Raw genomic sequence first — 13,888 nt, 5'->3', positions numbered from 1 at the left:
AGAAACGAAATAGCTATTTGTTTAAATAGCCCTCTTATTCATAAACAAAGGGGGTTTATGTAGTGGGCCAATTGCCAATTGCGGGAAAAAGGTATGAATAAAGATTGCAATGGCAGTGATAGACTTGTAGTGATGCACAAGACACCGAAATGTTAAAAGAACGCTGAAAGTTCGAGAGAAATGAGATGATTGCTAAGAGTAATATCTCAGCATGGTCCGGACGGACACCCACCCAACATACTTCTTGGTCAACCAAAGATATTCCCTGCTTTGGCCGGCTAGCGGCAAAGCACTGATCTAGCTCTGAAGCCCATTCCAAAAACAGTCATCCTTGCATACAGCTGTTATAAGTAAACATATTTGGCCCTTTTTGCAGCGCACACCTGAATGAAAATGTGAGTGACTGCAAAGTGGACAATAATCACCCAGTTCCACTTTCATCCACCTTCTCAGGCTTGAGGGACACATGATCATCTGTAACGTGCAACTTTTTTGTCTGCAACGTTGCTCGGAGCCGGCGCTCCTTGACCATGCGGGGAATGCTCTTCATAATAAAGCTGTGCTGCTCTGTTCGCTGTAAATAAACAGTGGGACATACTTGCAAAATGTGAAAAGCAGTGTCTGGCTCGGCGTCACACCTTCGGGATTGTCAACTTGGGTTTCAAAGCATCCTGGTCGGGTACAGATTTGTGCATAGCCCCAGTGCCTTTATTTTGTCAATGTCTTGGATATGTTTTGAGTGAAAAGCCAGCCACGAGTCGGCTGTGAATTGTGCTTTATTTGCGAAGAGGTATGTTACCCTACCTTTCCATTTAGCGTTTCCACAGCGAATTGAAGCCCATGTTAGGACTGCATGAGCATGCGATGCCTCGGTTACGTTAGTAGATGTCTCGAATGGTCGCTCAATGCGCTCGCGACAACCACAAAAAATATCGGTGAATAATTCAGCGATGAATTCATTCCCATGTGGGACCACTCGTGTAAGGGCCTTCATCTTGACTTTAACAGCACACTGGAGAACGAGGACTAGAAGAAAAGTAAGGGCACAACACGGGTGTTGTCTAGTAACTGATTTTTATTAAGAAAAATATGAAACTATAAAGGCGAAAAAATCAACAAAAACAGATAATCATTGATATGAACATATGAAGCTGGCGCTTAGTTATCAGAATTCCGCATCCCTTAGCGTGGTACAATTATCCCTTTCCTTTATATGTGGAACGCTTCGATGATCTTTCTTGCTAACTGTTGTTTGTGGCGTGACATTACATTAGTGTCGGCGAAGAACGGAACGCAACCGCACTGTTTAAAATGTGCGGCGAGGGGTTTGGTGTCTGATAGTGATCGTTTATGCTCCCTAAGACAGATATTGATGCATCTACCGCTCTGTCCATTGTATGATTTTTCGCAGGACAGTAGGATCAAGTAGACGATGGCCATCATGCATTCAATGTACTGAAAAGTGTGTTTGATGCCGCAAACGCTGCGAGCCCTCCCTTTTCTTCTGACTTGTGTGTCAATACTTTTCTAGAACTTTGCGCACATGGATTCCAGCTTTTGTGGGAAAGAAAAAGCTACAACGCCATACGATAGGACCACGTTTTTCAAACCGAGAGACACGAGATGAGTATACGAAATGACCGCGTACTATCTTGCTCTCGTAGTCTTTTCTTTGTCTCCTCCCGCCTATGAACTATTTGGCTTCAAAAGTTAGCTCCTTTTCACGGGCTTGCGCAATGGTGTGTTCCGGAAAATATGCTTGCTTGAGTCTTGCCACCTGTTGACTGAAGCTAATCTGAAGCCCATTCTTACAAGATTTTAGCAAGGCTGAGGGAACACATGACACGGCTAAGCCTTGTTTTATTATCTTTGAATGGTTTGAATTGAAATCAGCCCACCACGGTGGCCTTGTCACTAAGATACTTGGCTGCTGACTCACAGGTCGTGGGATTGAATCCCGGTTGCAGCGGCTGCATTTCCGATGGAGGCGGAAATGCTGTAGGCCCGTGTGCTCAGATTTGGGTGCAGGTTAAAGAACCCCAGGTGGTCGAAATTTCCGGAGCCCTTCTCTACGGCGTCTTTCATATGCATATCGTGGTTTTAGGACGTTAAACACCACATATCTATCAATATCATGGTTTGAAGTGAAATCTAGCAATGGCTTAAGTGAACGAGGATGATAGCGCCAACACACGTGTCAGCCCAAAATCTAACTTCAGGTCTAGGAACTGGAGCATGCCTTCTGTCATCAACTAAGTCGTGAAATTTAGGCCGCTGCCATTCTCTCGGAACACTTTCAAAGCATTCACAGAGCGTCGATAATAATCACGGACATCAAAAAGCACCAAGTAGTCATCTACATAGCCAAAGAAATACTCAACCAATCCATCCAAGCCACGTACCAACTTTCTGTCCACAAAACTCAGAAATATTTCACACAAGACAGGTGCTACCCTAGAACCAATGCAGATTCACCTTTTCTGTATGTACAGCCCTTGATTAGGTTGAACATAAGTGCATTTCAAGTAGAAAGACAGTAACTTAAAAAAAAGATTCTTGAGGGATCATACAGCTGCTGAAGGCATGCTCATCGTTAAAATCGCATATGCACATCCTCACACAACTTATTAGTTCACTATGCGGTATAGAGTAGAATAAGTCTGAACTTTTGCTGCAAAAACTCTACCAAAACAGAATTCGGAACTAAAAAGGGGTCATCAAGCAATAAAGTAGCTAAGTGTCTCTGTATGACACATGTTGCCATGCGCACCTTTCGGTTACACAAAGTTGAACACACAGTTGAACATGGGCACATCTGATACCCCAGCTTTTCCTATCAGTTCGCCCAGGCCACCAAAACATGGGGCTGTTGGCTGTGCATATCACTTAGAATGTATCGTATACTTTTCGGCAACCCTCGTTTGGCCAATGCCGAACGGGGGTTGCCGGATATTGCATTGTGTGAGACCGAATCAAAGTCATCCTCATCACGATCAGCGCACTACAAAAACACAAAAAAACACAATAAAGTGCACGACACTAGTGCTGTCTGCGAACTGAGTTTATTGGAGGAAACGTGTCATATACATGTTTCTTCCATACAGATATGAATATAAATGATAATAAACACAATTTTCCTTCATCAGTATCTTGTGTTTGCGAAAGACTGCCAGGATGTTCTCGCATCTGGTAGTGCTGCAATGATACTTGACTGAAAAGCGTCATGCCAGTAATGTGCATTTTGAAAAGCGCTGGAGGCAGCTGTTCGAGAAATAAATGCAAATAAACTCCTCACTATCGGCTCAGTAGGCACACCCACACACTACCAGCTTTACACACAAACTTTAATCGTAGAGTGATGAGTTTTAATGCCAACAACTGCCCGCATGGGGGCAACTCTCGCACTAATGAACGTGGCCGCTTCACTGAGAATTTTCCGTTTTCTAAAGGTGCATGTGTGCAGAACAGAAAATTATCCACGTTTTTTAGTCTCGCAAGTAAATCACATTCACAGATTTAGCAGCATCTCATCATCTATTTTACTTGATTTTGATTGGGAAGTGGTCGGAAACCCTTTTGGGAGTTACCACTTCCCAATACTACTCCAAACACTGTGTGAATCGCCAGCCAAGGCTTCTCGGAGTAAGCTTGACAGAGCTGACTAGGAGAAGCCGACAAAGCTGCGACTATCTCGTGGATGGACATGTCTTTAACCATAGAGTATTTTACCGGTTGTGTAATCAACGTTGCTGAAGCGACAAGTTCCCTGGCGGAACGACGAAAATTGCAGGGCTCAGAGGAAATGATATAAAACGTGGGGGCTTTTACGGGACTCCCCTAGTCATAAAGATCAATAAATTCTAAACAAACCAAATCACAAGGCCGCAAAACAGGCCGCCAGACTTGCAGGGTAATTTGGCTGAATTTTATATTATGCGTAAATTCTTAGAGAGATAATGTCGAAGTATGACATAATTTTGGCAAAGTACAAGTTCAACGAGTATACTTAAATGCCCTTCGTAGACACCTAGGGGAAATGGAAGACCAGGCAAATTCATGGGGAGCACACTTAATGAACCATATCCAGTTCTTGTTATTAATCTGAAACTTTCGACAGGTACAAAACTCTACTGGAATGATCGGCGTTGGAAAGTTAATCTACAAAACATGAAGCAAGCAATGAACCGTTCTTGTTAGCAGAGCTACAGGCAGCACTGCACTGCTGCAATAATTCTGCATCAAGTTCAGCGCGTATTGTAAACGATATGCTGAAACACTCCAAAGAACCTACAAAAAGACAGTACTGTGGCTCTACAATACCTCATGCTTTTCCGGTATCTCTACTTCCTGAAAAGAAGCTGTTGTGATACCCATTTTGAAACAGGCAAAATGATCCATCGTCTGTCCATAGGTGAAGGCCCATCGTGCGTACAATTGTCCTCTGTAACTTAGCAACGTTGCCTGTTGGGCGAGTTGTACCACATACCATCGAAATCTCGTTCCATGCATTGTGAGCGTCGTGCACGTCATTCCTCTGACGTGTGGCAGAAAGTATATGGGCCAGACGGGACGCTGTTTGTATGACAGACTTCGTGAGCACTATTAGAGCCTGTACACCACTGTATCGATACACCTTGGCATCCATGTGCGGGACTGCAAGTATAGCCCTATCTTTGAAAAAACCGTGGTCTTGGCACGCCAAAGGGTGAGGGAAATGATTTAGGCTGAAAAAATTAAACGGTCTAGGGACGCATGCGTACGCATACCTTCCTTGCACCTTTCCGATAGAGAGCTTGTGGCGAGACATGCAAAGGAGGGCGGTGTTAGCCATCGTGTGACTTCTCGGCCCTTCTTTAGTTTTCACTTCTAGATTTTTGCTCTTCCTGGTTTTAATCTTTTCTTGCTTTGCCTGTGCATATATGCGCGCGTCTCAATCTAATAGACTTAATCTGGAAGAATGCACTGTGTCCTCGTTCTCTCGCTCGTTCGGTGTCTGTTTTTTACGCTGCACTAAACTACTATTGCTTCTTCAAAGTTTTCAAAAAAAAATGATAAACGGTCAGGTAATACATTTCTCCCTAAACAAATTATAGCTCTCGTACCAGTGCGGATTTGGGAGGTTTCAAGAACTGACCAAGTAATAACACGCCTTGAGGCTGAAATAAGCGAAGCATTTGAACGTAGTTGTTTGTCTCGGTATTCTTGACAATGAAAAAGCCTTCGACCCAACATTGCGTTTTGGAATACTGAGGGACCTCTAACACTTAAGAGTGAGAGGTAGGTTATTTAACATAGCCGATAGTTGTATAGTCGCACATTTCGTGTTTCATTTGGCAAAGTTTTTGGCCTACCATGTGCTCAGGAAACTAGAGTACCACAAGATGGTACCCTCAGTTGCACCCTTTTTTATTATAAAGATGAATTCGTTATGTCTCTGCATCCCAGCTAACGTGTTATATTCCACATATATGTTGATTATGTTCAGATAGGTTTTAAGTTGTGCAAACTTGCGATGTGTCAGCGGCATGTTAAGGTCTGCCTGAACAAAGTGTCACAATGGGCCGACGAAAACGGGATCAGGTTAAGCCCAGAAAAAAGCACATGTCTTCTATTTTGAAAGAGCGAGGGCTCCACTCAAATCCCTAAAGTGACTTGAATGACCAGCTGTTACTTGTATAGAGGCGGAACGTACATTTTTAGGCCTCACTCTGGACTCACCTTTATACACACATCAATTATACAAAAAAGGTGTCTAAAATAATGACCATCCTAAAAATACTTTAACGAACAGCGTGCAAATACGTACAAAAGCCTCATACGGACACGCCTAAATTATGGGGGCGATAAGCTACCAGTCAGCGACTCCACGCGCTTTTAAAATGCTTGACCCCGTCCACCATTGGGGCATCCGTATTTTTACGGGTGCTTTTCGCACTACCTCCGTAGAAAGACTGTTCGTCGAATCGAACGAGTGGTCATTGCAGTTGCAGAGGACGTCTGCTGGCGCTGTTTGGCTATCACGTGGCCCTTGCGCCAAGAAACTACATCACGCGCATCATCACCATGACGCGTTCGCCGCAGTAGAGGCGCTTTCCGGGCAGTCTGAGATTACACCAAATGATTTCGCAGCAACGCTCGGAAGAGCGCTTCTTTTAAGTATAAAATAAACCACAAAATGGTGAATCACCGCCTTCAGTGTTCATCAAGTGATCATTCTGCGAAGCATGTGACAATCGCGGCCGGTATAAAACTCACGACCTTCAGATCAGCAACCGAACGCGATAACCGCTGCTTCACCGCGGAAGACCTGTTGACGCGCGGAACTGTGGAAATTTTCATATACATATTAAGAAATGCTTCGGACGATCGAAACCTGATGAAAGCCTCAAGAGCACAATAAGTAAAAGACAAACAGGAAAAAGCTTTGTACTACATGCGCAGGTTTTTCGGTATGAAATACACAAAACAGACTTATTTTCATGAGTGATTATAAAAAAAAAACTATATAGGTATAGTGAAAGTGACAAGAAAGTGACAAGCAGCAAAATTTCATCCAAGAACTACACCGAATTATAAGCATTAAATAGCGCACAAGCGTTTATAGATACATATATGTTCATTCTATTATATAGTGTAAAGCGTTTTAAATTTTGCACTCAAGTGATAGGGTAATCTTGACATGCTGTCAGATTAGTATAGCTTGTTCTGGCCCACGTTAGTTACCGTGTTTGAGAGCTCTTCGTACAGCTTGTTTTATATTCTAGCATAAAATTATAAATATGTGATAGGGGGTCATTGTTTTTCCGAGTGGTGGTAACTGGCTCACCCTTCGACGCAGAACAGCCAGCCTCTTCAGAGCACCCGGTAAGTCAGCTTCACCAAAACCCTTCATGTCTTCGATCTTCAAGTTACATGCACTTATAGAGACTCATCAGACTTTACTGCATGCGTTTTCGGCTCAAATAACAGGCTTCTAAGCGGGAATAAAGTTTAGGCATGAAAATAAACGCACCGTTGCAAGATAAGGATTACGGTGCATCCAAGCTTCCAAGCATGTCATGGCTGTGAACAGGCCTTCAGATCTGCCAAACGTTCATACGACAGCAGAGAAGCCAACAATTTGACCTGAGCAGACAGCAGTTAGGTCAAATACGCGGTTTTCGGCCAACACTGCATGCCTTCTACCAAAACGACGGCCATATCAACAGCTAACTTCCCCGCTTTTCTTTCAGAAATGACAAATTTGAACTACAGCTTCCTTTACAAAAGGTAATGCAGGTTAGAGCATCTTGTGTGCACATTCTGCACGCTACGAAAAGGGATGTGCGCTGACAGCTGTGAAGCACCAACAAGCTTCCTTAATTTGTTCTGCAAGGTTCCGTCAAGGGGCAATGGCGGGTGTGCTGTGTGCACCATTTCAAAAATTTTACTCCTAGGACAAACTTTTTCTTTTTAAAAAATAGACTGGCCACACTGCTCACAGAGGGTGTTCCTTAAAATTTGAAATACAAAATATTTTTGTTACGAAAAAATGCCTTAAAAACTGCAATAACTTGCACATTTGCTCTGCTTTGAAAATAAGTTGCACAAAAAACTGAGAACCGTTTCGCCCAGATATAATCGAAAATACGAATGTACTTTTTTACACACAAGTAATTGTTCGTCATGGAGATGGCATTGTGTTCAACAACAAAAAAATCTGCTTTAGAAATTACAACTGCCTCTGAAATCGCTTAGTTCATTTTTATTGATGTATTCTTCATGTGGGCATATTATGAATGATGCTGCTCTCGACATATTACATGTGTATTTGAGTCAGCCCCTTCCCCTGTCAATTTTCAAACGATGGGGGCAACTTATGAAATACATAACATAATGACCTGAAATTGTAAACATTTTTTTGTCTAATTCCTTCGGCGTTGTCTTACTGGTTCATTCGCCCTTGTGTAGATTGCGTGATTAGCTGCTGACTACATTTACATTCGTATCAATAAATTTTGATGTCAAATATGTTTTCAAATTATTTTTGTCGTTAGGTTGTGTCCTAGTCAGTTGTTTTAACTAACGTGGTAATGTATATTTCAAACTATCCTTTGTTATAGTGTTGGACTACACCAGGAGATAGCGGGTGTGGTGCCAACCGCGGCAGTCGTGCTTCAACGAACGCAAAGTGATAATCACCAGCGTGATCATTGGTGCAATATATTGAGCTCCAGATGATTTCAATATCAGGAGTAATCTAATACGGCTTGGCTTATAATAGTGTTTCAGTTTTGGCACGTAAAACTGATTATATTCTCTCTAAAGCTGGCTTTGCAAGTCAAGTGTGCACAAACTGCAATTAATTTTCCGTTCTGGCGTTTTTGGTAAGTATATTTTTTTCTGATAGGACCTACTCAAATTGCTTTTCACTTAAAGTATTAATTCTTTAAAAAATTGATCAGCAATCGGCTGTCATCGGAAGAGCTTGCCGAATCTGGTGCAGAATCGCATTCATGATTTTGATGTCTATAACCGTTTTGCAGGCTCCCGTTTTGATGCCGGTGACGTCGGTTGCATCGTCTGTTCTGGCAACCGTGTCTTCCCTATTTGGAGCCCCGATACTCCTGACGCCTACTCCACCTCCCCCTGCCGGGGCTTCCTACGGGATAGTGCCGCAGCTACAGCTGAGTATTGCCTTTGACGCACTCAGTTCTTGTTCAGCATTAAAGAATCACTATGTGACATTTGTGTGTTACTAGCCTTTAAGTTCGTGAATTTTGAATAAAAAAAGAGAAAATGATTTCACAGTTTAAGCTAAGCCTGAAAAGTGCGCACTTTTTCACGTGTAAAATAAAAAAAAAGTTATTATGCGAGCGGAGTGATGGTATCATTGATGTCAAAGCGCAAGAAGTGTCTCATTGGCGTACACCACGCCTTAGTGATGTGAAAGTTGGATTCACGTGGGAGAACTGTGCAATATTCGATATGTGTATCAATGTCACGACCACAGACAAGCAATCGGGCCTACGTCCGTCAGTAGACCTAGTGGCTGCGGTAGCATCCCGCTGGCTCCATGGACATCGAAGCTTGAGGTCAAGCGAAGCAGGCCACTCCGACTCTTGATCCTCTGCCGGGCGCTCGGAACAAACCACGACCGTGGCGCTGGTGAACTGCCTCCACCCTGCTTCCACTCGCACGAGCACCACCTTGCCAACTGCGTCGCACTTGTGTTGACTTGTCGACTTCTCGTTGGGCTTTCTGGGTTGCCGGGTCATCAATTAATTGGCCCCTCAGTCCTCCGTGGTAACAGCTGATGGGCCACATCGCTCTTCTGTTCTTGACGCATCGCCCTCGTGCCGATCATTATAGTCGTCGTCTTCACTCAGTTTCTCTTTCCCCATGCACTGCTTGTCTTTGTCATTCTTTTGCCACCCCACACACGGGGGCACTTCCAATCTTTACGCGCACATCACTCCTGGTTCTTGTCTCTTCATCAGAGCGATTGTTGTATCGCTTGAACAGAGAACAAAATAGGACCTTGATGCGGCGGTTTCGCTCTTGTATAGACTAAAATGTTTCTAGTTATCCCGTATCTGCACTTGATGTCGCACAGTTTGAAAATGGTTGCCAATAATTAAGGCATAAATGTTGTCTTTGTGCCAGGAAAAACTTAGCAAGCGTGCACGCGAGAGTTGGCAAGAGAGTGCAGCAGGAGCAGGCCGCTGTAAGCACTGAAGTATTTCTATAATGCACTCCTGACTGTGCGAGTGGTGCACTTTATCTTTTTTCTTGCTGTGGTGCGTACATTGGAAACACGAGACGTTGTCTGAACTTCCGTCCAAGGGAGCACACTAGCTCTCTCAAAAAGGGTCACCATCTACGCATATTCCCCTCATTTGCCGGCAATCTGGTTGCACAGCCGAGCTAAACAAAACCGCTGGGGTGATGAGCACGGACCGGCACATGCGTCATATCACCGAAGCGTTTGAAATCACAACAGCAAGTGACAGGTGCGGGAGCCAGCCTTCAATCGCTCTCAAATGCTCACATTTCACGTCTACAGCATACGTGAATATAAGCTTGGTGGGGATTGATAACATCTTCAGTGCCTTACTCTATGCTTATGCATACCACTTTTCTTTCATTAAACTTTCAATTGATAGACAGCGCTTGTGTCCTGCACTGTCTAGTGTTTCCTGTTCTTTTTTTTGTGTGTGTGTGCTGATGGTGATGAGACCTTTAAGTACTTGTTCTGAAAGAACTACGACGGCAATAAGCTTTCATTTGGTGATCTTACTGAAGTATCGCAGAAACAGCGCACATACTTGGGACTCGCGCAAAAAAAAGTAGTGTTCATTACTCCCTACCGCAGCCTTCCCCTCGCTCATCTCGCCTCGCAACGCCGACTCAGGGCATTTGGTAGCCTACTCTGGCTCCCCCAAAGCGTATTGGTTGGGATCTAATACGCAATACTGATTATGACCTCTAAGAAATCTTCAGAGGCGATGATGTGGTCGCAATCCATCTGATCACCTTGAAGTGCAACTCTGAAAAAGTGGTGCGTGCAATAATCTTAGGATCTACTGCAGGTAAAAAAAATGAGGGGTTATGAGACCTCAAGCAATCGACTAGACCAATTAGCCAAGTGTAAAATTTTTGTTGTTCTCTAGTATGATACCTCAGGCGAACGGAAGTCCTGCGAATAATTGAATAAATATTCATTCACCCGTTACGCAAAGAGTCATGGTAAACATGTAGGATTCGGGACAAAGACGAGATGGTTGTGTGCTGCACAGCGATGTACAGCATATAATAAACGGTGGCATGGGAAAAGAGGCATCGATCTTGACGTCACTCGCAGATGAAGTAAATGAAACTAAAAAATCATAGCGCTGCCACAGCGGCCACATTCTCCACAAGGCGCGTCCACACACAGATCAGGAGTTATCGGTGACAGTCATTCCATAACATGAACGTCCGCGAATCTAATTCTCAGAGGTAAATGCGCAACCGCAACGAAGGCAGCACCGCCTTATGTTTTTTTATATTCTTTGCGAAATAAACATACGCAGAAAATCAAAATTATCACGCAGTGACTTAACAATTGAGACGCTTATTCGCGTTCATCCGTACCTGTGAGTACGTTTCGTGCGTTATTTGTGCGTGAGAAACGCGGGGCATGTTTCAATCTGCTTGCGATCCTTTGTTCGACCTTCGATTTTCTTGCTATCGCGTTCATCGCTTCACCATTGAGGCAAAGGTGTGACTTGTTTTCACTTATAAAACGACCCACTTTACAGACCGACACCTGTGCTACATGCCCAACTCGCACGCCAATGCAACTTCATTGTTACGTTTGGTTTTTCATTTTCACATCGGGCTTTCGTGTCAATACATTGTACACAATGAAAAAAAGTTTCAGGGCCTGTTGAGGGGCTCATTGAAGCTCATGTTAAGCAACAGAGGAGAATCTAGGCAAGCAATGGTTCGTGCCCTGATCTGCCTCCTTCTATACCGCAGGAATATCGTCGCCACAGTGAATCTATGCTGCGCGCTGGACCTTCGCCAAATCGCGCTGAGAGCGCGCAACGCCGAGTACAACCCACGCAGATTTGCTGCCGTGATTATGCGCATCAGGGAGCCCCGCACCACGGCTCTGATGTTTCGATCAGGAAAGCTTGTATGCACCGGTGCGAGAAGGTAATCAGCACCTTTCTTTTTTCAGTTGTGCAGCATTGCTGCTTGTCTTCCGTTTGCTGTGTTGCTCGATCTTTGAATGTTTGCTCGCTAGCCTAACTTATTACTGTGTCAATAGGGCCAGGCAGGAGACTCTTTAAACATTATCAGATGTTAGTTGGAGTTACATTTTACGTCGCATAAATAACACAAATATTGTGGATAGTAGTGCGTTAACAAGTCATGCACAAGTAATCCAATGTCACATGATAACATACTTGCCGGTGAGCGATTGCAACGAGATGGCTCGGGCCGGCCTCTTTTGTTCGACATAGTTTTTGTTTCGCACGACTCGTCGCAGCGCCGGAACAGCAACCCAGACTGAGAAGGGGCTTTCTCAGAATTAGCCATGAGGGCAGACTTGTGGCAAAGTCATGCTTCGGTCATGTTATATGCACTGTGTCAGAGTGGTACGTGAGTATAATAGGGAAGTACCGTTAACGTCACCAAGGCGTCTCATTCTGATGTCGAATCACTGCGTAGCGCGGTAGTCAAGCGGACGAGACATCATGGTGGACCAAGAGCAGGACTGCAAAGTCAAGACAAAACTAAAGTTGTTGATAGCGGTGATCGTAACTACTGAACGCTGACAGTGAAGCTGACAGAGTTCACAATAAAGTTAATAATACCATACCCGCACGGGCGGGGTCGAATCGTGCTCAGTGAAAAAAAGGGACAATGAAAGCGAGTTAGTGAGGGTCATCATCACCGCAGAAATGACGATCATTACAGATGAATCTTCAAATAAGTGATGGGTTATAATGCATCATAAGGTAATCAGAGGAAGACAGAAGATGGTGCGTGTGGAATATAGTGATTTACACGAAACGCACAGTATACATTCGTAACTACATGCCTCACTAACCACAAAGAACTTAACCGACAAATAAGACACAGGAACTCTGGGAAGAAAATAGAGTTGCGAACGTCCGAGTGAAAAAAAAGCGACAGCTTCACTGTTCCGACAGTTTTCGGGGCGTAAAAGTGGCAATACCTATTACCATTTTACTAGTCATTGTTCAGCAGGCTGCCTGTGGCTAGGCGCCGCCACTTTCATGAAAGCCTTTCTGCTACTGACAAAAACGCTGCTGAATAGGAAGTTGACGCACCCACAATCCGTTGGCGCCCACTATCTACAGTAGTACGTCTTTCTTCGCGGAATCTGTGGAGTCTTGTTGTCGTCAGAAGTTCTCGCATTCCAAGGTAGGGAAGTCAGTGACTTTCGGAAATAGTGTATGTACTCCATTAAGTGAAAACATCCTGATTTATGTGAGCTGGCCGTGTAACGACGAAAAACTTAGAATGCTGCTCTTTTCAGTGCTAGCACGCGTACGCACGTGGACAGGTTGCACCATTGCGCGGCGCCCTTAATAACGCATGAGCCCGCCATGCAAAAACGGGCCATTGACGATACTTCGAACAATTTTTGATCCTGTGGCTTCGTTTGTTGAGAAAAGAAAATGATTTGTAACTTACCTTGAGAATTCAAGGTAAAATTTAGGCCACCTGCTGCGCTTCATTTGGCTTGAGTGTTCTTGGGAGCTTCGATTATCAATCGGTAACACTTTCTGACCATGATGAAAGTTTTTGAGGGCTCCTAAAGTTAGTACGGTGCCATATACAAAAACTAGGTGGTGTCATGGAGTGTTGCTCCAACAGAAACAATAAGCATGGTGCAAAACATGTATTATTGGCAAAGCCAAATGCGTAGCGCGAGTAATATACAACCTTGTTTCAATAAGTATCAGATCATTGCATAACGAAGCCGCAGTAGCGAAATGCGTAGCAACGCCAATGGACTTCTGTTAAGGGGATAAGTTGAGAAAAATATTGAGAAAAATTTAGCTGTATTTGAAATGTGCAGCCTTTTCTCAACCAGACTCTGTCATTCGTTTGTGTTAGCACGACTTTTTGTCTCTAAAAACTACTTATTTCAAAACTTGCGCGGCGGCCTGCCATGCGCCTTTTCATACGTAGCAATTGTATCCCTTTCAGTTCAAGCCTCATAGCCACATGGTGAAGTTAGTTTGCAAGCTGGGGTGCATTTGGCGAACTCAGAAGAATGGGCCCAGAACTACGAAAACAAAAGAAAGCAGAGGAATCCAGATTTCTGTCGGGGAATATGTCTGGTCGGGGACGTCTTAGTAGTATTATTGTTTGCAAGTACAAA

The 13,888-nt window shown here is 44.0% G+C and overlaps 1 protein-coding gene across 5 annotated transcripts in view; it reads left to right on the top strand.

Annotated features, from left to right (window-relative positions):
* The window catches only part of LOC119160835 (TATA-box-binding protein), a 64,361-nt gene that overhangs the window by 20,509 nt on the left and 29,964 nt on the right, over nucleotides 1-13,888 (top strand). For all 5 annotated transcript variants that reach the window (XM_075880705.1, XM_037413088.2, XM_075880706.1 and 2 more), the window contains exons 2-3: nucleotides 8,526-8,665; nucleotides 11,503-11,682. In XM_075880705.1, coding sequence (XP_075736820.1) covers nucleotides 8,526-8,665; nucleotides 11,503-11,682 — 320 coding nt within the window. The remainder of the gene's footprint in view (nucleotides 1-8,525; nucleotides 8,666-11,502; nucleotides 11,683-13,888) is intronic.

This window comes from Rhipicephalus microplus, chromosome X (genome assembly GCF_043290135.1).
Source record: "Rhipicephalus microplus isolate Deutch F79 chromosome X, USDA_Rmic, whole genome shotgun sequence".
In the NCBI taxonomy this organism is placed as follows: Eukaryota; Metazoa; Arthropoda; class Arachnida; order Ixodida; family Ixodidae; genus Rhipicephalus; species Rhipicephalus microplus.
The sequence above is the reverse complement of the archived record's forward strand: the minus strand, read 5'-3'. Positions and strand labels throughout refer to the sequence as shown.